General features: G+C 46.6%; 1 protein-coding gene across 1 annotated transcript in view; it reads left to right on the top strand.

Annotated features, from left to right (window-relative positions):
- KIAA0232 (KIAA0232 ortholog) overlaps nucleotides 1-27662 on the top strand; it is a 55876-nt gene that overhangs the window by 4804 nt on the left and 23410 nt on the right. Inside the window, exons 3-5 of the mRNA XM_015418901.1 lie at nucleotides 17534-18212; nucleotides 18862-19013; nucleotides 19414-20474. Of these exons, the coding sequence (XP_015274387.1) occupies nucleotides 17534-18212; nucleotides 18862-19013; nucleotides 19414-20474 (1892 nt within the window). The remainder of the gene's footprint in view (nucleotides 1-17533; nucleotides 18213-18861; nucleotides 19014-19413; nucleotides 20475-27662) is intronic.

Below are 27662 nucleotides of genomic sequence, written 5' to 3'. Positions count from 1 at the left end.
AAAGAGTACTGTGACAAGAAGGGAAACTGATGAAGGTTGACACATGCTTGCCAGCTTAGAGAAACGACACGGCATCTCTGGCCTTCTATGTTCTGGGTCTGCAGTAGATGTATTGAATGCTTAATTTGCCCAGAAGGGTTTGGGATCAAGCGCGAACCTTGCTAGGCTGCTACTAGCAACCCCCCGCCCACCTCTTGGCTTGATGAATTCTGCCCTCCTAAACTGCCTGTGATATATTTTACTTTCGTAAGGTATGGATAAGATTCTTGACAATATAGAGCTGTTACTATAGTCCTAAGATTGGGATGTTCAGTTCATGTCAGAGTGCTGAGTCTTGGTGAGCTAATGTGAGATTAGAGAAGGATTCATCTTCTGCTTCTGTGCTTCATTGGAGGTTAGTTAATTCAGGTGACTAGAACAGTGGGTCCCCGAGTCTAATCAGAAAAATCTAGTTTCTTGAGGTATAGTTTGTGTCACAGAATGAGATCGAGAGTTGAGGAGAGGCATAAGAAACATGTTGGGGTATATATCTGTGTCTCCCAGGAGCCAGAAAATAAACTGTAAAGTGGTAATTTTCATCCACCCCATAAGTCTATGGTATTACATACACTGAAAGTAATCCCCCAATGTTCAGTGAAAGTTTCCCAGATAAAAGGCATAGTGTTGGACTGTGAAAACAGGATGTGTTGTTATTTGACAGACTCGTTATAATACGGGAGGGTTTTTTTAGGAATATATTTGCGGTGTGCTCATCGTTTTAAGGGTAGTTCTGTCATTTCCCCCCCTATATCTGCCATTACTGCTGTATCATCAGCAAAGCTTATTCTATTCCTTCCCATAATGCTTAGGACTACTACTTTGTTAATAATTACATCCTCTCTAGTAGATAACTTCAAGGGCCACTGAGTACTCTTGATAGACCCCTTCACTAATTTTGGTCTTTGTTCAATATTGCTTGCTTGTACTAAAGCTTTGTGGCTATTACATACATTTTTTCCCATCCACCTAGCATAGTTCAGTTTTCTTAGTATAGTCAGCATTTTAGTCTAGTATGACAGGACCATTCTAAGGAAGTGGGAGCGGTTTAATGACTAGCTAAAGGAAAACTGGAAGGAAGAAGACGATCTACATACAAAACAATAGAAGAATAAATTTTCCAGTCATTGTGAAATGCTGAATTGGCTTTCCATAGAAATGGGTTTTTAGGAGGTGCACCCCCTTACCTAGAGTCAAGTCACAAAAGACAAGCAACTTATGTTTATTACAGAGGAGCTGATTTCCTTGGTCTCACTATATGATCCCTCAGGTTCCACTCCAGTTGTTTTTCAGCAAAAGAGAACTTTGAAATGTGTAGTGTTGTATGTGAAGCCCCTCTGCCCTGCTTTTATTCCTTTTAGAAGCCTAGAGAATAATGGGATAAAATTATGCTGCATATCCTTGATCTTGTGGTTTCACCAGACCAGAATAGAGTCTTTTGTTTAACTCATTTTGTCATGGCCAAGCTGTGATCCAGTAGAGTTCGGACTTGAAAGAACCCTGAAACTTTGCAGGATTGGGGGGCAGTTAAACGTGATCCTCCCTTGGAGACTGACCAAATAGGCTGGTTTCCTTTTGGGTTTTTACTGTTGGTGGGTTTTTACTGCTGATGGTGGTGTTGAAACCCTCCTCAACCTCTGGAGTGGGCAGAGAGCTCAGGTGGTGGCAGACACGCTAGAAGGCTTTCCCCACTGACTGGCACCCAGCCACCTCCTTGGTATTCTGATGCGCTTGCAGTGATGAAGTGACATGGAGGGCTTGACAGAGCAGTGATGGTGGAAGACTCGGGATGAATCTAATTGGAATTGTGCCGGTGCTCCTCTTAAAGCCTATCCTTTGGCTGCAGTGGCTCAAGTGGTTAAGACACTGAACTGCAGGCTGTGGAAGGTCAGTAGTTCAGCAGTTCAAGACCCGGGAGCCGCATGATGGAGTGAGCTCCCATCTCTAGTTCCAGCTCCTGCCAACCTAGCAGTTCGAAAGCAAGAAATTGCAAGTAGATAAATAGGTACCCCTTCGGTGGGAAGGTAACAGCGTTCTGTGCACCTTGGTGTTTAGTCATGCCGGCCACATGACCACGGAAACGTCTTCAGACAGCGCTGGCTCTTCGGCTTTGAAACGGAGATGAGCACCGTAACCCTAGAGTCGGACTCGACTGGCTTTCGATTAAGGCAAAGCCAGAATTTCCTTTGGCAGGGAAAGCAGCATTCTCTGCCATCGTTGCACTGCATTCCAGTGGAGCCATTCTAGTCCTCTTTTTGTTACTTGTCACAGCTCTCTTAGCCCCACCTACCCTACAGGTTGTCTGTTGTGGGGAGAGGAAGGGAAGATGACTGTAAGCCACTCTGAGACCCCTTTGGGTAGGGAAGGGCAGGGTATAAAACCAACTCTTCATTGTCTTCTTCTTCTTGTCAGTTCAAGCATCCAAACAGACCTGAGTTAACTATGATTTGTTGTGATGTCTGAATAGAGAGTGTCTGGTATTCTTCAGGAATAGCAATGAGTATCTTGGTGACTTGCAGATGTGGTTTGTGCCTGCTGACTCCAAATCCTCCCCAAATTTGTTTGTTTGCAACATTTTTAACTTGTTTTTCTCTGTACAGTACAAGCCCAAAGTGGCTTACAATTTACCAAAATGCATGCCCATCCATGCTAGCGCAGAGGTCCACATTCTGCCACCTTGGAAAGTAAAATTAATTATTAGAATGTATTTGGATTGGGAAGTCAGATTTAGTTAACTTTCTGATTAAAGTATTTTGCCATGTGCTGAATACAAAATAGTTAGAAACTTGAAGATTCTGTGCTGTGGGTAACCAAGCAGGTTGGAGTGCTTCTGAACAGCTTTGGAAGAAGTTGAAGTGAAAGTATTTGTCAGACCTGTTTGACTCTCACCTTTGTCAAGTCAGGACCCAGAGGGTCCCTGTTCTTCCTCTCCACACTCCCATCACCTCATTTGCAGCCAGCAAATAACCTGTTACAATCAGGTGACAATGTAAAGGAAGTTGAACCCTTGACTCCAATAGACCATGTAGAAAAGTCCAAGAAGTTGGCCCCAGACATGCCCTCCCACAGCTCCAATGTTTTGGCAGCCCCTTTGGTGTCCTTGTCTTCTCAACCTGATGTATATCCCCTAATAGGGTGCTCCAGACCAACAAGAGATGTGGTTCTATCCCATTACCGTCCCAGTGCTTTAAGGCTTGTTAGAGATGGTCATTTCCATCTGTACTAGGCCTGTCTCGGTACATCCATCTGTGTGAAAGTTGGGGAACGTGCACAGGGTTCAACAAGAAAACTGTGAATTCCTGCTCACTCACTCTCCTGAGAATTACCTAGTGATGGAAGTCATGACTTCCAAACAGAGGAGAGACTCTCATTCCTCCCCATTGGATAGGGAAGGGAGGAAACTGGATGACCTAGGTAGAAAAGTCTACTTGTCAGGGGCCATGACTTTTTGTCTAGCCAACTATAGTGCAATAACGTCCTCCTGATATCAGTTATTCCTTTGGGTCTATCTCTCCACATACTTGGATGCTCTGCTGGATGACAAAAAAAAAGTGTTGGCTAAGGTGATTCAGGATGAGGGTATTAAGTTGAGTGAGTGAGCAGCTGATCAACACCGCTAGACAGTCTGCGGACTGTTCTAGCCAGGCAATGGCCACGGCAGTGGTTCTCAGAAGACACTCCTAGTTGTGTACTTTGGTCCTCCCTAATGAGACATGGGCCAAGTAGAAGACCTTCCTTTTGAGAGAAAAGAGTTGTTCAGTACACAGACCGATGAATCCCTTTTTTGTTGTTCAGTCGCACAGTCGAGTCCGACTCTTCGCAACCCCATGGACAAGATCACGCCAGGCCCTCCTGCCTTCCGCTGTCCTCCGAAGCCCGCTCAATTTCATGTTCATTGCATCCATGACACTGTCCAACCATCTCATCCTTTGCCGTCCCCGTCTTCTTTGACCTTCAGTCTTTCCCAGCATCAGGGTCTTCTTCTCCAGTGAGTGCTCCCTTCTCATTTGGTGGCCAAATCCCTTTACTGAATGCCTAAGAATAAGCTTACTGCCAAAGCCTTGGGGTTACAGGTCAACCAACCTCATTCAGTCCCAAGGCATTACCCCCAGTCTCAGTCATCCTTTAGATACCAGCCAGTGCACTAACCCCCATACCGGCCCCAGTACAGAGGGCAATAATGGGAGGAAACACCAAGGAAAGCCTAGGAATAAGAGGGTTTAACAGGTCTCCTTGGGATCAGTAAGGACAAAAAAGAGAAAAGGGAAAAAACCTGAACCTAAAACCTAGAATTCAGAACCTAAAAAAGTTAGTCAAGAATAGAAGAGGGCCAACTCTAAAATTCTAATTATGAAACATACAAAAATATACATGTATTTATTCAACACAAATTAAAATAACAAACAAGGGCCCATTCATACCTCATATACAAATATAAAAACATACAAGGGCTAATGAAATAGACCTAACGCGTTTCGGCCTTTACAGGCCTTCCTCAGAGGTCTAATACAAACAGAACATGTTGGCTGATATGTAAAAATATATACAATCATACATATACAAAATATGGAATAAAGACCAGAAAACAATTGTTCCAAAGTTTAACCACTGGGCAAAGAAAAGAAATACAAAAATACAAATGAATGAAGCCTCCAGTGCAATCACATGAATAGTAGTACTTCTCTCTGGTCAACTATATATTCTCCTGAGATTGTACAGCCAAATGTTCCCAATAAAATGTTCCTTAGGTTAAAAGCTCCTTGGGATCAGCCCACTTGGGAAAAGTCATTCCAAGGACTAGGGGTGTGGCCCACTTGATGCCTGGGAGTCAGTATAAACTGGGAGAGCCCCAGTGCCTCCGTGGACAATACTAAGTCCCTGGTCTGAGAGGAAGGTGCATCGTTCGCATGGACATAGAAGTCACCCAGGACCAAAAGCTGGTAGTCATCTCACATCTCCTTTTTTCACAGATAGGTTCACTCTTTTATATGATGCTTGGACAGAAATCCTGAGAGACTTCTGGGTCCTCTCCAAAGCTCGTTCTGATTACTACTTAGAGTTTACCGTTTCCCTGTCGTCCAGCCCTCCCTCCCTCACCCAGTTGTTCTCCCACTGCTATTGAGGGAGAAAGATAATCATCTGTGGTCAAAAGAGAAGGAGGAGGAGGAGGAGTTACTCAGAGTTTTTATTCCTGTTCCTTCCTCATAGATAAGAAGGATGGAGGAAAATTGCCAGGGAGTTGAATAAATATTTGAAAGTTCTGAATGGTCTCACTGTCAGATGTGCTTTCCTTATTGGAGATGAAATCCTGGTTTGCACCCTTCTTGTTGAAAATACTTGCATTTCTAGTGTGGAGAGGATTATTTCCAATACACAATGTAGTCCCGCAACATCTTTCTTCCCATGTAGCTCTGGCTGTCAAGGTATTACTGTTGAGTTTTAAGGCCTTGAGCAGTTAGGGAGTCAGGGACCCACATACCTTCAGGACCATCTCCTCCAGTATGTCCCCAGAAGAATGTTGAGATCAGCTGGTAACAACTTGCTGGTGATCCCCGGCCCTAGGGAGGTCTGGCTGTCCTCAACTAGGGCCAGGGCCTTTTCCGTCCTGGCCCCGACCTGGTGGAACTCTCTGCCAAATAACATCAGAGCTCTGCAGGATCTGGCGCAATTCTGCAGGGCCTGGAAGGCAGAGATGTTCCACCAGGCTTTTAGTTGAGGGCAGCAACTGGAGATTAAGATTGGCACCCTCCCTGTCTCTTCTGTGGCCCCCACATACCCCTCCCCACCCTGCCATGCGGGACAGTGGTGCGGCCGGTAAACTTAATTAGATATTGATTGTATTTTAAATGTTCTAGAAGGTTGTAAATCGCCCAGAACCTGCTTGCGGGGTCGGCGATTCATAAGTACAACAAAATAAAATAAATAGATAGGGCTGATCAGAGCCCCATCTACTTGGAGGCTCCCCCCCCCCCCCCCCCGTCCTCAACTAGGGCCAGGGCCTTTTCAGTCCTGGCCCCGACCTGGTGGAACTCTCTGCCAAATAACATCAGAGCTCTGCAGGATCTGGCGCAATTCTGCAGGGCCTGGAAGGCAGAGATGTTCCACCAGGCTTTTAGTTGAGGGCAGCAACTGGAGATTAAGACTGGCACCCTCCTTGTCTCTTCTACGGCCCCCACATACCCCTCCCTGCCCTGCCATGCGGGACAGTGGTGCGGTCGGCACAGGGGGATTACTGTATTACCACCTTGGATTGGTTTTAAAGTATTGATTTACTGTTGGTAAACTTAATTAAATATTGATTGTATTTTAAATGTTTTAGATGGTTGTAAATCACCCAGAACCTGCTTGCGGGGTCGGCGATTCATAAGTACAACAAAATAAATTAAATAGATATGGCTGATCAGAGCCCCATGTACTTGGAGGCTCCCCCCCCCCCCCCCGCAACGAAGCAAAGACAAATTGTGTGTCCTGTTCACAAGTCCACCAACAGTGGAGAAAATCTACAACACAACCACAACCCTTTGAACACCTGGGAGAATTCTTCTTATTGATGCGATGCATTCTTGTAGGTGGTAAATACCATCTTGTCAGTAACTTAATATATTGGTATTTAAGGGAATATATATTTGATTTGAAACATATTGCCTCCCATATACATGGCCAATCCTCCTCCGAGATTCGCTGTTGACAGTCTATCTGCCAGAGCTGTTGGTAGGAGTAGACTTTTGGCATTTCTGATCATCACAAAATATCATATAATCTAGAAAGTAGACCAGATGTATGCTCGGGTATATTTTTGAGCAATATTTCAAAGTCCATGAGAGGCCTTGAGATTGACTCTTTAACAGTGGAAGAGAGTGTCAGGTGTCTAATTTGATGATACTGCCACCATGAAATAGGCTGTTGCAAGAGTTCCTCCACAGTCTGTTTTGATTTCAATAGCCCATTATCAAATAGATCTATTAGATGTAGGTTTCTAGTTGATTTCCAGGTACAATTTGCCAAACAACGAGTTTGCAGGAGAGAACTATTTCTGGTTCTGGATCGAAGATATTAAAGATCTCCCTGGAGGTATCTTTTTCCGTCTTTTATCCCATATTGCAATCATGTTGTCTAGACTTGGAGAAGAAAATTTCATCGACTACCATAGTCTCCAAGAAGATATACGGAATAGCATGAAAAGATGGAAAAACACGCATCTCTCTTGACCAGACAGATTCCATCTGGTTAAAAGTTTCATCCTTCCCAAATATGTTTTTTTATTTAGGGCTTTGCCAATTAAAATACCTCAGTCGCAATTAAAAGTATGGCAACAAGAGCTGAATTATTTTTTATGGGCTTAATTTCAAGATGGTTCATAACTCTGGAGAATGTGGAGGTATGGACGTATGGACGTCCCAGACTTAAGACTCCACCATGAGGCAGCTACCTTGACTTTCCTGGTAACAGCAATGTCCCAACCCACAGTTGCGGGTTGGCTGCAGATAGAAAATGCTTTTTCTCCGGCTAATTCCCTAGTTGATTTTTTGTGGAACGATAAGAGGCACAGAACTCCAGGAGCTTTATTGTGGACTAAAAGAGGGTAGCAGGGTATTCTTGCCTCTCATTGAGACCGAGCCCCTTACTTATCCCACATGGTCCATGTTTCGGAATTATTTGAATATGATGAAGAGTATATATAAAAAGTCTCGGCTTAATTTCAAGATGGTTCGTAACTCTGGAGAATGTGGAGGTATGGACATCCCAGACTTAAGGGTCCACCATGAGGCAGCTTCCTTGACTTACCTGGTTACAGCAATGTCCCAACCCACAGTTGCGGGTTGGCTGCAGATAGAAAATGCTTTTTCTCCGGCTAATTCCCTAGTTGATTTTTTGTGGAACGATAAGAGGCACAGAACTCCAGGAGCTTTATTGTGGACTAAAAGAGGGTAGCAGGGTATTCTTGCCTCTCATTGAGACCGAGCCCCTTACTTATCCCACATGGTCCATGTTTCGGAATTATTTGAATATGATGAAGAATACATTGGTTAAATCTGTATAGTGGAGATGCTACTGATCATAGGCCCTGCTTCTCAAATATAAGTTAATGTGTAGAGAGACTAGTTGCTCACTTGTGAGAGGAAAGCACTTTGCATATACTCAGAGGTACATTTATTACTGTTCTTTCCGCTTAAGAATTCTGTGGTGTGGATGCATGAATTGAACTTACTGCTATTACTGTGGGAGTATTAGCCTACTAGAATCTGACCTAATGTACTGGAGCGTAGACATTCATCCCAAAGCCATCACTGTGCCTTTTGTGGCTGTGGATTCTTTCACAGGTGCCATTCCAGGCTGGATCACACAACCCATCTCCCAGTCCCAACCTTGGGCCTAAGGAACTCAGACAAGTGTGGTGATCACCCGTGGTGTATATACCCTGGTACTTGTCCTACCCATTGAATAAAATTGGTCCCTATAGATACTTTTTGAGAACAGACTAATAGTTCAATCCTAAATGGAGTAACACACTTGAAAATATGCAACTCTGCTTAGAATTGCACTGTAAATCTCCTTCGTGGCCTTTGTACATTATACCATTGGGCTTTGTGCCCATGCAGAGCATCGATCAGAAACTACTCGATCTAGTCTTTAAATGCAGCTCTCCCTCAGATGAACATTCTTTTTTTAAATATAGAATGTTATTAGTTTATACATAGAAAGAGGGAAAGGGAAAAGAAGGGAAAGGAAAAGATGGAGAGATCTATAAAAAACCCTCTAATTTAACATTCTGCATGCAGATCTTTTCATAAAAGCTTATAACCATAATTCTTCTTGTTCTTCATTTAATCTTAATTTCTTAGTACTTGTGTCTTAACCAGTCATAAAAGGCCCTCCGTGGTCCCATAAATTCTTCTTCCAGGAGTGGGGAATCAAACCCGGTTCTCCCAGATTAGAGTCCGCACACTTAACCACTACACCATAAAGTGTTGGGATTTTCAATGTCCATGTCGTTGCAAATAAAATTCTGGCAGGCAGATGGACATTCTTGACTGCACATCCCAAAGAGGAGCGGTCTTGTTGTCCCATGTAGTTTTCATCTGCTGCAGAGGTACTTAGTAAAACTGTCTCTAGAGACTCATTTCTTTGCAAGATAGTTTTTGCCCAAAGTAAATAATAGTAATAGCAATCAGTACCGGATCAGGATAAAAAAGGGAAGCTTTTTATTGTGTGTACAGAAAGTGCTGTCAAGTTGCGTCTGATTTGTGGCGACTCCGGCAAAGGACTTTCAAGGCAAGTGAGGAGGAGAGGTGTTTTGCTGTTGCCTTCGTCTGCAGAGTCTTTCTTGGTGATCTCCCTTCCCAGCATTGACCATGCCTAGCTTCTGAGATCTGGCAAGATTGGGCTATACTGTAATCCCTTCCCGAAACCAGTTGTTTTATTAAATGTACTGTAATTTCTCTCTTTCTGGCTGAGAAGGTATCAGAAAGGAACATTGGCACTTAGCGGGCGGGGTCCTTCTGCTCTGAGGAAGGGAGGGCATCTTGACATGGGTGAGTCCATCAAGGGGGCAGGACTAAAATTCTTCCAGGCATCCTGTTTCCTGGGCGGAGTCACCCACTTTCCTCAGCTTGGTAACTCCCGAAGCAGTATCTTATCTATGCTAAAATACTAAGTAAACCATCCAGCATTTTAGGAAACAGGGAATACATTAGGACAGGACATGAGGAGGCATTAACATGGGTAAAACAGCTTGTCCATCTCTTCCCCCCACCCCTTTTAAATCAGGGTAGGGCAAGATGTCTTCCCTTGTTCAGAGCAGAAGGAACCCTCACAGTAAATGCCAATGTTCCTTTCTCATTCTGATGGGGAGGGGCATCCAAAAGCAGTTGTATACCATGTGGGGTGGGAAAATCAGTCCATCTACACCACTTTCTGTAATATACTCCTCCTGAAGGCTGCATCAGCTGAGGCAAGGGTATTCATTTTGTAATGGCTGATGAAGGTCCATAGAGATGACCATGTGGCCGCCTTACAGATTTCCTCAATAGAAGGTTTGGCATCTGATGCTGTGTTAGTTTTAGTACGACGAATGGATCCAGGTGGGCAGCCATGTTGGTTTGAGGCAGCAGAACAAAGTTTGAGTCCAGTGGGACATCAGATATCTGAGGAAGTGTGCCTGCACATGGAAGCTCACGCCTTGAATAAAACGTTGTTGGTCTTAAAGGTGCCCCTGGACTCAAACGGTGTTCTACTACGAATGGAGTGAGCTGTAATTCTAGGTGGTACCTGGAATTAGCTAGCTTGGTAAGCGTGTGAGATGCACAGCCTCAAGAGTCTTTCTGCTATAGACATTTTCTGTCCCTTGTTGGGTGGGCTCACTGAGATGAAGAGGAAGTCTGTTTTACAAATTGATGCTATGCACCTGATGGAGCTGTGGTGGCTCAAGTGGTTAAGATGCTGAACTGCAGGCTGTGGAAGGTCGGTAGTTCAGCAGTTCAAGACCCGGGTTGCTGCGTGACGGAGTGAGCTCCCATCTCTAGTTCCAGCTAATGCCAACCTAGCAGTTCGAAAGCAAGAAATTGCAAGTAGATAAATAGCTACCACTTCGGTGGGAAGGGAACAGCGTTCCGTGCGCCTTGGTGTTTAGTCATGCCGGCCACATGACCACGGAAACGTCTTCGGACAGCGCTGGCTCTTCGGCTTTGAAACGGAGATGAGCACCGCAACCCTAGAGTCGGATTCGACTGGCTTTCAAGCAAGGGAACCTTTACCTTTACCTTTTACCTGATGTAGACCCCTAGGGCTCTGTGAAGATCAGGCATGTGCCACTCCTTTTCTTTGGGGTTGGTTTGGTTTTGGGCAGAATGAAGGTAATGATATTTCCCGAGATGGATGGATTGAATGCTGAATCCGACCACTTTGTCCTTGTGAAAAATTTACAGACCTTTCCTGATAGATAGAGCTCATAATTCCAAGATCCTTCTGGCCGAAGTGACAACTGTCAGAAATAGGACCTTTGTTCTCAACCATTTTAGAGGAACTTCTCTCAGAGGTTGAGTGAGTGTCAGCAGGATTATGTGTAGCTGCCAAGAAATAAATTTGTGGAGGTTGACCTGGGCTACTGTTTTGAGAAACCTGACTGTGGAGGATGTCTGGATATCAAGCATCAATCAATCCGTGGGACCACTGTAGCCAGGGCTGCCAATGGTCTGCATAGGGTATGTTAGTAAACACCGTCTAGCTGGAACTCCAGGATCTGATGTAGGGCGAATGGTTCTAGGTGTTTCTATTTGCACCACCTGGCCTACACTTTCCATGCAGAGTTATACATTCTTGATGTGGAAACCCCACGAACAGCCTAGCCTTAAGAGTTTTTCCCTTTCAATTTCCATGCAGTCGGGCATAGCCATGCTGTTTCTGGGTGCCACTGTGGACCTTGTTGAAGCACGTCTGGACAGATTGGGATCTTCTGTTGGTAACCCCACTAAACACTGAAAACCACGGTCTGCGTGGCCAACCGGGGACTTTGCAGATCAGTGTTGTCTTTTCTTGTCTCGGTTTCCTCACCATCTTTGGTATTAGTAGAATAGGTGGAAAGGCATAACAGGGGACTGGTGGCTGGACGGCATTAGGGCATCTGTTCTGCTTCTGCCGTCTGGAATGTGAAGAACCTGGGTCTTAGGCAAAGAGGTCTTGGGTAAAGAGGTCCACTAGTGGGTTTCCAAAGTGTTACACAAACTGAAGGAAGATCTTCATCTTGAGAGACCATTCATTGTTGTCCAACTGTTGTCGGCATAGCCAGTCTGCTGGTACATTCTGCTGGCACTTGATGCACTCTGCTGTTATGGACTTGAAGTTCCATTCTGACTGACCCATGATCCGTGCCATCTCTGTGAGCAGAGTCAAAGACTTGGTCCCGCGCAGTTTGTTTATGCACACTTTCACTGAGATATTGTCTGTTCTTATTAAGACTTTATTGTTCCTTATTTCCCACAACTTGCCTAGATCCAGTTTGATTGCAGGCATAACGGGACTGGTGGCTGGACGGCATTAGGGCATCTGTTCTGCTTCTGCCGTCTGGAATGTGGAGAAGAACCTGGGTCTTAGGCAAAGAGGTCCACTAGTGGGTTTCCAAAGTGTTACACAAACTGAAGGAAGATCTTCATCTTGAGAGACCATTCATTGTTGTCCAGCTGTTGTCGGCATAGCCAGTCTGCTGGTACATTTTGCTGGCCCTTGATGCACTCTGCTGTTATGGACCTGAAGTTCCATTCTGACCAACCCATGATCTGTGCCATCTCTGTGAGCAGGGTCAAAGACTTGGTCCCGCGCAATTTGTGTATGCACACTTTCACTGAGATATCGTCTGTTCTTATTAAGACTTTATTGTTCCTTATTTCCCACAACTTGCCTAGATCCGGTCTGATTGCCTTGATCTTGGCAGGATTGATGCTCATCTTACTCTCTGCACAGTTCCAGGTCTCTTATGCATGTCTTCCCTGCCAGGTTGCTCGCCGGCCTGTCAGGCTCACGTCTGTAAATACCCGGATTATGTTGGATTTGATGCATTCCTTGTTCTCAGCCAGACTGGGTTGTTGCTCTGGGACTAATTTTTCCTCCTCAAATATTTCTCCTCCTTCCTTATCAGAAGAATTTTGGCTCCCCTGAATCCTAATAGGAGAGGGTGGGTGGGGTCTGTGTACCACCATTTTTTGTGCTGCCTTAGTCAGCTAGGGCTGATGCCCTGCAACTGGCCTCCTGTCTGAGCAGTCCTCCCTGCTTCCCCATCTAAAATCCATGGGGAGGGAGGGAATATGATCTGGAGGAAGGCCTTGAACTATATCTTTTCCAGCTCCCTTATAGGGGAAGGTGCAGCCTGCTGTTGCAGGGATCGAACTTCCCCCAATATTGCATGGCAAAGCCAGCTTGCTGTCTCCAGGGGGCATTCGTAAAATGGTGATTGGGAGAAGAAGAAGAAGAAGAAGAAGAAGAGATTGGATTTATACCCCGTCCTTCACTTGGAGTCTCAGAGTGGCTTACAAACTCCTTTCCCTTCCCCTCCCCACAACAGACACCCTGTGAGGTGGGTGGGGCTGAGAGAACTCTGACACAAACGGCTCTTTTTCAAGGACAGCTGTGCCAGAGCTTGTGACTGACCCAAGGTCACAGCAGCAGCTGCATGTGGAGGAGTTGGGAATCAAACCCGGTTCTCCCAGATTAGAGTCCACACACTTAACCACTACTCCAAACTTAACCACTACACCAAACTGGAGGGGAGGCATCTGTCTTGTTCATGGTGGTGCTCCATCTCCCTGACGGCTCCACCGTGGCCATGAGCCCCAAGCCTGAGCAGCTGCCATCTTCGTTGGCATGGAGGATCTTCCTACCCAAATTGGTGGTCTTTGAGGTGTCCTCTGAGGTGTGGTCGAATTGTGCAGCATGCTCCTCTTGCATCCGCTGGTCTTCTGCCACTGGCCACTCTTCTGCAGGTCTGCGCCTGCTCAACTACACCAGGGAATAGTCCCTTCTTCCCATTTTTGGGAGGAGAAGGAAGTTCCCGTCCTCCTTGGAAATGAAGCTGCCTGAGGCTTTGTCAAAATTCTCCATGTCCTTCATTGCCTTAGGTACTCTGCCTTTGGTGAGATGGGAGGGGAGAGGAGTAGGCCAAGAGAAGGAATTGAGATACAGAATAAAGAAATGAGGAAAGTGGGTGGCTCTGCCCGGGGGACAGGAGATCTGGAAGAGTGTTAGTCTTGCCTTTTTGATGGACAGGTGGGAATTACTGAAGTCAAGATCGCCCCCACCCAAGTGAGAAACGGACCCCAGAGACTGCTGAAATTGTTTTGAGGCTTAGAACAGCATGGGGCTGAAAATGAAAGTGAAATGAGCTGCAGACATAAAGCTGCAACTCTCTTGTAAGCACAGTGCAGCGTATTGCTTTCCCTTCAAAAGGCAGTTGCCAGGAGGAAAACCTTCCTTGCCACTGATGGACCTGGGTAGGTACTTTTGAAGAACACTTTGCTTGGAAGGTCCTAGATGACCAGGAAGCTGCTGTTGACTCAGCTGCCCACCTTGGATCAGGCCCCTGTTCCCGAGACACTTTGATTTCTTTCTCTTCTCATATAAACACAATGTTGGCACTTGATGCTCTTACTCAGACAACGCTTCAGGTTCTTCGTAGTGGCGCTGTCATGCTGACGCCAGTGTGCTTTCTCTCCCACCCAAAATGGGAAGATGTATGCAGAAGAGGTTCAACTAAATTTCTTTGGGATTGGCAACAAACACCATCTTTGATGCTGATATTCAGACACCCGGGATCATTACCTATGCTCCTTGTATTTCTAAACATTGTGAACAATTCCTGGAATAAACCAACTTCTCCTCCATCCACGTCCAGAATGTAGGAGATTCTGTGCCTTCCTTGTTGCTTAGCCTCCCTATAATTCTACTGTAGTGGAGGCCTGCTTGCTCAAAGAGAGAAAGGCAACCCACTCAGTATTGATTGGCAAGGAAGAAAGGATGCTAGCTGGAGTGGATGGGCAGAGAATTCTATTATTTTGTCGTATCCATGAAAGTAGGCAACAACCGGCCTGTGTGTCAGTAGATATCAGTACTGTTGATGAAGGAAAATTTCCCCCCATCATTCGCTGTCATCTTGATGATAGCAAGTAGATAGCTATGGTTTTTGAGAGCAAACTTCTTCCATTGACCTACAACAGATTATCTCTTGCCACACAGCAGGCATTGGTTCTGAAACTATGGCTGCAGCTGTTGCCCCAAGATGTTATGCATGGTTGCACCCCACTTGGGATGTGCATTCGGATCGACCCAAGCCGAAAATCTACCTGAAAAATACCTTGCTGGTATTTTTGGTGTAGATTTCGGCATCACAAATGTATTTGAGTTTTCTCAGGAAAACCTGGGTGGGGGGGAATTCTGAGGGGGGGGGAAATCCCAGATATATTCAGGAATTACCGGGTAGGTCCGAAAGCAGTGGAGAGGGGGGAGCGTCCGCCTCTCAGCTGTTTGTCATGTTTCTACTGCAGAAGACAGCCCGAGGATCAGCTGTGCCGGTGGGGAGTGGACTGTTCCCATCGGATTGGCCTGGGGGCCGGCTTCTCATTCAGCTCGGTTTAAACTGGGCCGCAGAAGAAGCCAGCCTGAGGATCTGCTGTGATTCTGGCCTCTGCGCTGGCTGCTCCTGCAGGATCGGCTGTGCCTACGGGGAGCAGATCGTCCCCTGCCGGCTCAGCTTCGTGCTGGCTTTTCCTGCAGCCCGGTTTAAACTGGGTTGGCTTAAATTTTTAAAAAAGGTGTTTTTCTTCTCAGGTCTATTGGATATGAAAAAAATTCAGGATTTCTTGAAACCCCCGGATCGAATACTGTACCCCTAGGCTGGTTGTACCCTCGTGGCATGAGATCTCATGTGATTCCCCTGCAGTCCCCATCCCAGTTGTAGCCTCATTTCAGCCAGAGTCTTCTTGTGGTGTTGGTGGGAGCATTGGTGTGCCAGAGGATTTAGGGCAGGACAGAAACCTTCATCTGCCTGGATCTGGGCAGATAGGCACAGTTTCTCTGACTGGCTAGTGTTTTTCTTGAAACCCAGGAGATCTTTGTGCCATACCTGTGAGGTCCCACCCGTACTTTAGTCTTGACTATTTTTTTTTTGGTGCTAAAGAAGTTAGTTAAACCTAAGTGCATCATGGGAATTTTACATGGCAGACACTCAAAGTAGTGAAGAAGGCAGTGCTAAATGCCCTTGAAGACAATGTGGAACACAGCTGCCAGACTATTGTCAGGGGCGAGCTGACCGGAACATATCTTGCCTATTTGAAAGCCGCTGGATTGGTTGCCAGCGCATATGGGTTCAGTTCAAGGTCCTTTAATGCCTTTCACATCCGAAGACCCACATATCTCCCCATAAGTCCTTTGCGCCAACTACATTTGTCTGGTTGCCATGTTCTTGATGTTCCCCTGCTTAAGTAAGCTCGCTTGACGTCTACTAGAGCCCTTGCTATCTCTACAGCAACTCCCACCTGGTGGAATAAGCTCCTTGAGGAGGGGGGACACATAATCTAGCATTATTTAGGAGGCCGTTTGCAGGGGACTTCTAGTGGGATTTAATAGCCGTTTTGTTTGCAGGGGACTTCTAGTGGGATTTAAACTGTAGGTGGTGTCTTGGGAAGGGGTAATGGGGTTTATCATATGTTGTATGTTTTTGATCTTGAAATTGTAAGCCACAAGGGGAAAGCAGAGTACAAACATTTTAATAGATAAATCAACTAATAAGAACGTTTATGGTGTTTCACCTGAGAATGCAGAATAGAAATTGATGCTTAGTGCTGTTGTTTTTCGGGGTGTCCTAACATATTTTGTGCTTGTGCATAGCAAGTTCTGCCATGGGTATTTGGGTTATGTTTCTTGGACAGAATTCCTTTGCACCATGTGGCAACCCCATTTGAAACTTAAAGGGACTTTGAAGGCACTTTTGTGGCATTACACGTGAGCTCTCCCTCTGAGGTGGAGGACATCTCCATGGGTTATTCCCACCGTGCCTTTAGGGAGGCAGGAAATGTTTTTTTCCCCTTCCTGTTGGCGCCTCCGGAATAGCTCATCTCCAGTTCTATTCCTGCCTCAGTAGGGAGAAGCAGCAAACCAGCTAGGCTTAGTTGTACTTCTACCTTTTTTACACTGATTCCCTTCCAATTCTCTACTTTCCTTGCCTTATCTTTCTCTCCTTTCTTTCCCTTCCTCTCTGCTCCAACCTTGGAGCGAAGCTTCAAGGGGTCCTTGGACCCAAAGAGAAGCCCCTGATGGGCTTCCAGGAGGAGTTTTCTTCGGGCGACACCGACGAGGGAGAGGCGTGCGCTGCGGCAGCGCAGGACAACACTGGAGCCGACCAGCCTTCACGGCTTGATCGTGCACTCCCAACGCTTGTGGCTGACCCGGCGGCAGCCTGAAGAAGGAGAGCCCGCCATTTTCTCTGCATGCCTCTGGGCCGCCGGTGGCCATTTTGAGGGTTCGGCCTCCCTCTGAGGAGCCATCCCGGGAGCCACGGGTGCAGAGGGAGAGCAGATCAGCACCTCCCTGACCCTGTTCCACCCAGAGGAAGACCGGGAGTCTGGCTCACAACCGGGTAAGGCCCCTGAACAGGGGACTTTAATCCATTTTTCTGAGCTGATGGCCATGATCAAGCGTACAATCCAGCAAGAAATGGCCCAGCTTCATTCCAAACCCCAGGTTCCCTTACAGCAGGAGGCTTCCCTGCAGGGCTCCCTAACTTCTCCTCCTTTGGCCTGGCCAACCAAGGCGGCAAAAAAGGCAGAAGAGCAATGGAGGGAGGAGTTAGAGTCCTACCCGAATTGGGCAAGTTCTTATCCGAGGATGAGGAATTGAAGCTTCCTGAGCAATCCAGTAGGTTTTTTAAAGTTGAGGACTACCAGTACCTCTTATCTACGGCTGTTAAGGCTCTGGAACTGCATGACTGCATGACTTGCCTGCTTCTGAGTACCAGAAGGCAGCCAGATCTAAGTTTAAATCCAAATCTGGCGGCAACCGGGAATTCTTCCCTCCCGAGGAGGGCATGGAGAAGGTATTCCCGTTTCCAGAGTACTTCGAATGCCAGTTAAGGTTGGAAAAGAAAAAGCCTGTAGGCAACAAGCAGTTTCCCGCCTTTGCCAAAAAGTTGTATGCTATGCCTAATTATGCTGATGAGTTATTACAGGTTTCGCCCGTGGATGGTCCTGTGGCTGCATTCCAGACTGCTGGCTTAGTCTCTGAGGATGGACTCGGCAACCTCAAAGAATCAACAGACAAGAAGCTTGAGGCAACACTAAGAAGAATTCACGAGTCCATTGCCATGATGGTCAGAGCTGCGTCTACAGCTTCCATCGCTGCCAGGGCATCCATAGTATGGCTGAGGAAACTTATTCAGCTCATTCCAGAAAACAACCGCACATTGCTAGAAGGAATTTCCCACACGCTCAAGTCAGATTCCTTCACGGCTGACGCCACCATGGACATTATTTCCTTCGCTTCCAGGGGCCTGGCTTCTACGGCTGTGGCCAGGAGACACCTGTGGCTGCAGGCTTGGCAGACGGACGCCCTTTCCAAATCCATTGTTACCGCCTATCCTTTCCAGGGGGACTGTCTGTTTGGCGACGCCCTGGACAATATCCTGGTGGAGACCAGGGGTAAGAAAAAAAACCATGCCGAGATCTCTGAGACGCAAAGACAGACTGAACCCTCAGTCCTTTCGTTCCCATCATGCCCTGCCATGCTTTCATCAGGACATCAAGAAGATTTCCTGGGGCATGACCAAGCAGTCCAGCAAGCGTGGTTCCTTCAATCCTAGATTCCACAGGACTCAGTTCAACAGGAACGATAGAGGAGACAGAGAGTTGCCAAGTCAAAGCAGAATTGACTATGCCACGCTCCTGGTGGGGGCACAACTTCTTCACTTTGCCAGGACTTGGTCAGAAGCACAGGCGGATGCCTGGGCAGTGGAAGTCGTATCTCAGGGATATTCAGTAGAATTTCTTCGGCAACCTCCAGAGAGGTTCCTGATATCGCCTGCAAGCAAATCGGTGAACAAGAGATCCATTGTCGACATGGCCATACAACATCTTTTAAGCATCAGGGCCATCGAGCCAGTCCTGTTATGTGAAAGAGGCTGGGGAGTTTTCTCTATATTGTTCATGGTTCCCAAAAAGAACAGAGACTGGAGGGCGATTCTGGATCTCAAATTTTTAAACAAATTCATCCGTCTACGCCATTTCCGCATGGAAACCCTCAGAGCAGTAGCGGACTCACTATCTCCCAACGAGTTCCTGACATCCATAGATATAACAGAAGCGTATCTACATGTCCTGATCCACTCTGCTCACAAGAAGTACCTTCGTTTTTGCATCTATGGTCAAGATTTCCAATACCGAGCCCTCCCCTTTGGTCTCTCCATGGCGCCCAGGCTGTTCACCAAGCTGATTGTCAACCCAGTGAGTCATCTCAGAGACCAGGGGATCCATGTGCATCTGTACTTGGACGATTTGTTGGTTCGGGCGAGCACGCACCAGGAATCCGTTCACAATACAGAAAGGACAATCCAATGTCTGCACAGTCACGGATTTTTAATAAACCGTGAAAAGAGTTCTCTAACTCTGAGTCAGCAAGTCGAACGTCTGGGTGCGGTGATCGACACCACGCATTCCGCTCTGTTCCTTCCAGGGTCCAAGGCGCAGAAGATCAAGACCATCGCTACATGAGTCTTCCGCAGCAAGTTCTCCCCCTTGATGGAGTTAGCCAGTCTCCTGGGTCTCATGATAGCCAGCATCGACATGATCCAATGGGGCCGCCATGCACGCAAGATCCCTGCAAATGTTCCTCTGTCCTCATCAGCTAAGCATCATTCAAAGGAAGACGATCAATCTACAGGTTCCCCTCAGGGTCAAAGAAAGCTTACGGTGGTGGACAGACATAAACAACCTGACAACCGGGAAGTCATACTATGTTTGTCACACCATGGAACTTTTCACAGACGGCAGCCTTCTGGGCGTCTGTCACACCAAGGAGCTGTTCACCGACGCCAGCCTCCAGGGCTGGGGGGCGACGCTAGAGGGAGTCCCAGTCGAAGGGACTTGGTTGCCAACCGAGAGGTCTCTTCCAATAAATCTGCTGGAGATAAGGGCTATCCGCTTGGCTTTGGTCCACTTCGCTTCCCGTCTGCGGGGCCAACATGTCTTGGTGAGAACGGACAACATCTCTGCCAAGGCTCCTCTCAACAAGCAGGGCAGCTCACGATCCTGCCAACTGCACAAGGAGGCAATGAAGATTCTATTCTGGGCAGAGAGGAGTGTTGCGTCCTTGAGGGCGGAACACATAAGAGGGATCGAGAACGTCCAGGCCGACTGGCTCAGCAGGGAGACATTACCGGAGGGAGAATGGGTCCTCCATCCAAATCTCTCCGACAGGCTAGTGATCCATTTTGGGCAACCAATACTGGACTTATTCACGTCACCAATGAACCGCAAGTTACCGAGATTTCTCACCAGATATTTCCACCAGGAAGCAGAGGCGACGGATGCTCTCACGTCGAAATGGCCTCCGGGTCTGCTGTACGCATTCCCGCCATTCATCCCGATCTCCAGGACTCAGAATCAGGGAGCTCAGAGCAGAGGTCATATTTGTAGCTCTGAGATGGACATGACATCTATGGTTTTCAGCACTGCAGAAGATGTCAATTCTTCCGCCCTTGGTACTACCAGTGTCTCCAGACATGCTCTCGCAGGGACCAGTGTGGCATCCGGATCCGGCCTGGTTATGTCTGACCGCGTGGAGATTGAGCGGGGCAGTCTAGCAGAGTTAGGATATTCCACTCAGGTCATGGACACCATCATGACTTCCAGACGGAAATCCACGATTCGCATATATAGCACCACCTGGAAGGCGTTCGTGAGATGGTACAGACGGAAAAAGGTGGCTCCTCTGTCTCCTCCTGTAGCATCTCTTCTTTCGTTCCTACAGGAGGGCTTGGATGCAGGTCTTCAAGGTTCCACTCTCCGCAGACAGCTGGCGGCTTTATACATGGTTCTACCTTCATTAGAGGGTTTCAAGATTACCAACCATCCTCATATTCAATTGTTCCTGCAGGGGGCCATGGCCAAATCAACTGCACAGATGCATCGTTTTCCAACGTGGAGGTTGAACATTGTGCTTGATGCTCTCACGAAAGCACCATTTGAACCTCTCAGAGAGGTGGGACTGAAATGGCTGAGGATTAAAACTCTGTTTCTCGTTGCCATCACCTCGGCAAGGAGAATTTCTGAACTTGGAGCATTGTCAGTAAAGTTCATCCTTCTGTGTGTTCCACAAGGACAAAGTAGTGCTCTGCACGGACTCTATGTTCCAGCCCAGGATAGACTCCAGATTTCACCGATCACAGGAAATATGCTTGCCCACCTTTTGTCCTCATCCTAAGCATCCCAAGGAGCATCTCTGGCATACCTTAGATGTTAAAAGAGCTCTCAAAATTTACATTGCAAGGACAGAGTCGTGGAGAAAGACTGAGTCTATGTTCATTGGCATTTCCTCTCCGCGCAAAGGGGAAAAGTTGTCTAGGTCTACGATCAGTTCGGTCCTGAAGTCCTGCATCGTAGAGGTTTACCGGACTTCGGGACACGAGGTTCCCAGCAGCATCACGGCACATTCGCTGAGAAGTGCGGCGACCAATGCAGCCCTTTATAACAGACCTTCGGTGGAGGAAGTCTGTAGAGTGGCTACATGGTCCTCCATCTCTACCTTTATAAGGCACTACAAGATCAACACAGTGGCATCTGAAGATGCAGCATTCGGGAGAAGAGTGCTTCAGCATGTCATGGCATTGGAGGAAGATGACGACCCACCCGAATGAGGGACACTGCTTGGGGAGGTCCCATGGAGATGTCCTCCACCTGAGAGGGAGAACGACCATTGGACACTTACCGTGAAGGGTCCTTCTCCTCTGAGGACAGGAGGACATCTCGGCCCTCCCACTGCCATCTTTGTCTGTTTCTATTTTCTCTGTGCTGATTTCTTCTCTCATTACCTGTTGCTCATACTCTGGGTGTTCTAACCCTGCAGAGTTGGGTTGTTACATGTTGAAGTTACGTTTCAAGTTATATTTTACAGGGCAAGGCCAGTTATTCAGGCTGCAAGCACTGCTTTTGGAGTCCCAGAACTGGAGATGGGCTATTCCAGAGGCACCAACAGGAAGGGGAAAAAACCATCACCTGCCTCCCTGAAGGCACGGTGGGAATAACCCATGGAGATGTCCTCCTGTCCTCAGAGGAGAAGGACCCTTCATGGTAAGTGTCCAATGGTCGTTTTCAAAGGGTTACCTTGCACAGTGTATGCCGAGACCAATCCATTGGACATGGGCAAAGGTAGTGCTTTGGATCTTTGTCAGAATAGTTCTGTAGTGTCTCCACTGACACTGACTATATGCTGACTGCTTCTAGTGTACCCTTATGCTCAGAGCAGCATTTTGAACTGGTTCAATAAGAGCTGTGTTTATTATTCACTTATTCGAAGAATGTCTTTTTGACTGTTTACGGTGAAACCTTATTTATCTGTTTCGTGAAAGCTGAGTTCTTCACAAGTTTGACTTTTGAATCAAGTTTTCTTCCTATGTTAGGAATGTGGGTTATCTCTCACCGGTTAGAACTCTGTAATGCCAAAATCAAAACTGTATGACCAGGACTGTCAAATTGTTGGAATGTAATAGATTAAGGATATCCTGCCAACCAAGCAGTCCGAAAGCCCCTCGGGGCAATTAGGTAAATGGGTACCTGTCCGTAGGAGGACAGGGGGGTACCCCTCCCTCGAAATTGGGCTCCAGCCGAGCAAGGAATCGAGACGCGGCGGCGACATGGCAGCGGTACGGAGGAAATGAAGAGAGGCAGCGACATCCCAAGGAGGCGGTTGGCTCGGCAGCTGATGACGTGGCCAGCAGGAGGACGGCCGGAGCTGCAAGGACATTGTGACGCCCACTGCGGCTGCGCACCAGGGCCCATAACCAACAGCCCCCGAGAGGAGTCGCCAGAGAGCCGAAAAAGAACAGCAGAGGCCGAGGAAGACACACCGGAGAAAAACTGGAAGGAGTCGCCCACTCGCTGGATAAACGAACGATCGGAGCCGGGAGGGTACCTGGTAGGGCTCCCCCCACCCCAGACACGTACTGTGGCCATAGTTAGGGTTTCTGCATAGGTCTCTGCACCATGCACGGTGTAAGCCGCTCAGAGCCCTTCGGGGGTGAGCGGGGTACAAATGGAAAGTATAAATAAATAAAATAAACACAGTTTGTGTAATTGTTTATTCAACCTAGTAGAACTAGTATGCTTCACTGGTGTGCGAGATGAAATTGTCTTAAATAAAAGGAAGGTGTGGATTTAGTTTATTCAAAATGCAGTCTGTCTGAATGAAACTTTTTACAGCTTTTAAATCATGAAACTTTAACAACTTTTAATCACAATAAATTTATTTATTTATTTAAATTTATAACTCGCCCTCCCCGCGAACGGGCTCAGGGCGGCGTACAGATGGGGCCAATGCCCAATACATAAAACATTAAAACTGCATTTTAAAAACATTTAGACAACATAAGTGCTCCACAACAACTAACAAGGGAACAGATGACGTCATCAGGATGGTAAATATTGAATGAAAACATGTATGGTGATGACATTTGCTTTATTTAAATAGAACATATCCAAAAGTTTATTTTTACATACAAGTTCTCCAGCGTCCACTTCGACGTGCGCTCCCCTTGTCACCCAAGGAATATCAAGTCAGTAATCTCTCCCCCCCCCCCGTTTGCCCAAGCATGCTTTGCATCTACTGTTGCAACAGTATCAGTGATCTTCCCTTGTAGCCTGCGGTCACCTGGAACATTAAAACACTTTGCTGCAATAAGATTTCTGAGTTACTTTGCCATTTTGCAAAAACAGCTTTGTGTTAAGTGACACACACACACACCCTTTCGGAAACTGTCCTTAATTAAAGCTATAAAGGTTTTGTGCGGAGTGTGGACACCCTGTTCTACAGCAGCTGAATAGCTGTTGGAGAAGCAGAAAGGGGATCCCTAGATTCAAGAGAAGGTGGATGCAGGTTTGGATGGGGAGCGGAGCTGTAGAAGTACCTTCTCTTGGCTAGTCGTCAGCTGCTAGAGTCACTTCTGTGAAAAGTAGAGCAACTGAAGTCGACCGCAGCTTTGGGTCTTTTCCCTTTAAAACAAAGTTAAGCTAAGGTGCTGCTCGTCTTTCTCAACACGATTCTTCAGCTCTAGGGTAATGGCAATCGTTTTTGCATGAGGGTTTGCGTGGATGGGAGGGATTGACCAGTTTGGGCTGGTGATTCATAGCATTTTAAATCGTCCTGGGCCCTGTCACTGACATCACTCACGTGGCATCGTCACCATACATGATCATCTTCAGCGTAACAAAGGACGTGTCCCTGACCTGGCAAGCTTAGAAGCCCAATTTTAGTGGGAAAAGATGAGGGGTCTTTTTGAGGGCGTAGGCAAGGGTTAATGAGTGAGAGAGTAATACAGTTATATGGACTTGTGGGAGTTTTTCACTTGGGAATTAGGACTAAGGAGAAGTCAGAGGCTTCATGGGAAAAGTTAGTTTTGAGGCTAGAGAGGGCCGTGGTGGCTTAGAGGTTAAGACGCTGAGCTGCAAGATTGTAAGGTCTGTAGTTCGTCAGTTCGAGACTCTAGGTACCGCTTCGGTTGGAAGGTAACAGTGTTCCGTGCGCCTCGGCGTTTAGTCATGCCGGCCACATGACCACGGAGAAGTCTTTGGACAGCGCTGGCTCTTCGGCTTGGACACAGAGATGAGCCCCGCCCCCTAGAATCGGATTCAACTAGCTTTCGAGCAAGGGAAACCTTTACCTTAACTGTTGTGAGAGCGAGTTCCGGTCATCAACAGGCAGCAAAGCAGGCCAACTCGTGCCAAATTCAACGTTTGGGTGGCTGAGGACGGCAGAGTTGGAAGATCAAAGACCGTGCCAGATTCAGGTCCAGTACAACACCTTAGAGACTACAGGACTTCTGGGATACGAGCTTCCAAAAGCCAAAGCTCCTTTCGTCAGATATATAATCTGACACGGGGAGCTCTGAATCTTGAAAGCTCATACCCTGTAAATCTTGTTGGTGTCTTTTTTCCTGGTCTCGGATCCGGCTGCTCTACTGCATTCCAACACGGCCGCCCTCTGAAATTATAGAAGCCGGGATTTACCTGGCAGTAAGGGTGGAAACCTAGCGTGGAGGTGAGGCTGTGGGGGTGTGAAGGTTTTGCACGGGATGCGGAAGGTGACGGCAGTGGAAGGAGCTGAGAAGGAGAGTTGCATATTCCAGGCATTGGCAGCAGAGTTCTGCGGAGAGCTGAGAGGGTGGAAGTTTTGTTAGCCAAGGTGGGTAGGGATCAGTCTGAACAGGGATGATGAGTACTGAATGTCTTTTCACAGTAGTATCTGGAAGAGTAACATAACGACAGGTAGATTTTTTCCTCGTTCCTGGTATCTGACTCTTGAAAACTTGTAACCCAAATATCTTGTTCGTCTCTAAGGTGCTACTGGACTCAAATCTAGGTCTCCTACTGCAGACCAACACGGCCACCCTCTGAAACTCTCTCCTTGATCTTTGCTACACTTATTCAAAGCTGAAGCAGAGGATTGTTGCTCGTTTAGCAGGGTGGATGGTCAGTGGATATAGTCTAGGAGGAAGCCCTTTTCGAGAAACCATGGGCACTTTGTTCTTGGACGTTAAGAGTAGAGATATAAAATTTCCGAAAATTTTGAAGCTCGGAAAAAACCCCAGGTTTTTTCCGGGTTTTTTCGGGGGAAAATGGAAATTTTCGGAAAAATTGAAAAAAATGCTACATTAGCATTTCTTTTGTCTTTTCTAGTTTGAAAGTCATTCTGTTACTTTAGGAACATAAAATATGACTATGGACATTTTTACTTGGCATGAAATTATCACAACTAGCATATTAAAAATATAGTGTATCCAAACAATTATTACAGAATACCCACCCACATGCAAAAACAAAACTGAAACTTTTTTATTTTCTTCTGACAATCGCACCTCCTAAAGGAAGAAATGCATCTTGTTCTTGCATTGGAGAGTTCAGTTTGTAACCTAGGACTTGCTTGTCCTCAGTGCACAGAAATTAGATCCATCTGAGACCATATATATATATTTTAGAAATGATTTGGAAAATATTTGAACACCTTGTCTTAAAATATTTTATTCATCATGTTAAAAAAGAACGTTCCATAATCAATTTTTTTCTTTTCTTTTTTCAATTTTTCCAATTTTTCAGAAAAAAATAAAGGCTTCAGGAAAAAAACGGAAAAAAAAACATTTTTTCCCCGAATTTTTCTGGGTGTTTTCCGGGCCTTCACATCTCTAGTTAAGAGTTAGTACAACAGGGAGACAGGCACTCAGAGAAGAAATCCTGGGTGGAGAAACATCTTGATTGTGCTTCATCAGTGTATTGGTGGTACAGAAATTTATGGAGTTTGTTGAGATGGCTTGGGGGCAGGGTGTAGAGAGAAGAGCTGGGGGCCAAGAACCGAACCTTTAGAAACTGCTCCCTCTCCAGTAATGCTAGTTCTCAAGAGCATCTAATAAATTCGATGGGCAGAATCTAATAAATCTAATAAATCTAATAAATTCGATGGGCAGAAGAATCAGGACAGACAAAGGGAAGTGCTCCCTTATTCAGAGAGTAATGAATTGATAGAATTCCCTACCATAAGATGTAGTGATGAGCACCAGTTTGGAAGGGACGAAAGAGATTCATGGGAGATAAGTCCACCAGTGGCTCAACGGAACCTCTGTGTTCAGAAATAGTAACCCTGCATACTCATGCTTGGGGGCCTTTGCCTCCGTGCCCTTCTCGTAGGCCTTCTGAAGGGATCTGGGTGGCGACTGAATGTAGGATGCCAGGCTAGATGGACAGGGAATCAACATGTGACTAGCACTACGATAAATTGTAAACCGCCCAGAGACCCCCATGAGGGGGTTAGGGCGGTATAGAAATCGAATGTAAATTTAAAAAAATTAAAATAAAAAAAACAGTTGGTCTGATTCAGCACAGCTGTTCTTACGAGGGGGGCTGCTAAGGAGGAGCTTTACCCCAGGCAAAACATTGAACACACAGTTCCGAGGAGTCCCAAGTGAGAATAGTGTGTCAGAAACCTTAAGGTGTAAAGGAAGTCACGAGGAGTAGACAAGTCAACTGTATCAAAGACAGCAGAGAGGAAAAGGGCATGGTGCAGAGCTTTAGATCTGGCAGTTGTTGTTGTTGTTGTTGTTCAGTCGCACAGTCGAGTCCGACTCTTCGTGACCCCATGGACCAGATCCCGCCAGGCCTTCCTGTCTTCCGCCGTCCTCTGAAGTTTGCTCCATTTCATGTTCGTTGCATCTATGACACTGTCTAACCATCTCATCTTTCGCCATCACCGTCTTCTTTGACCGTCAATCTTTCCCAGCATCAGGGTCTTCTCCAGGGAGTGCTCCCTTCTCATTGGGTGGCCAAAGTCTTTGAGCTTCAGCTTCATCATCTGGCCTTCCAGGGAACAGTCAGGGTTGATTTCTTTTAGGATTGACTGATTTGTTCTTCTTGCAGTCCAAGGTACTGGCAGTAACAATTGTAATTTCAACAAGGTTTATTCCAGCACAGAGGAGAGAAGTTGGTTTATAGGAGGTCAAGGTAGGTGTTGGAGTTTACAAGTCAAGTCCTCAGGAGTGAGCAAGTTCAGTTTGGAATTTGGAGGAGGAAGTGTCGCTTGAATTACGGGTGGGGAGCCGGATGTGTCAAAATAGAACACGGGTGATAGGGAGATGTTTGAATGCAACAGGGAAAGGGAACCGGAGGGGAATGGAGTTGATACAGGGAAAGGTCGATAAGTGCTGATTCCACCGTTCTGCTCAAGACCTTTCTCCTTCCCATAGCTAATGTATTTTTGCTTCCTCCCCTCAGATAGCATTGGGAAAGTCTTGCGTTATCTTAAAAGTGATATCCAGTTAAATATTCTAGGTATTTTTAATACTCTTTGCTTTATTCCTGCCCCCCCCCCCCCTTTTTTTTTTTGCATATTTCATC

The sequence above is a fragment of the Gekko japonicus genome, unplaced genomic scaffold (assembly GCF_001447785.1).
Source record: "Gekko japonicus isolate JY-2015 unplaced genomic scaffold, Gekko_japonicus_V1.1 scaffold2139, whole genome shotgun sequence".
NCBI lineage: Eukaryota > Metazoa > Chordata > Lepidosauria > Squamata > Gekkonidae > Gekko > Gekko japonicus.
This window is presented reverse-complemented; position numbering and strand designations above follow the sequence as displayed.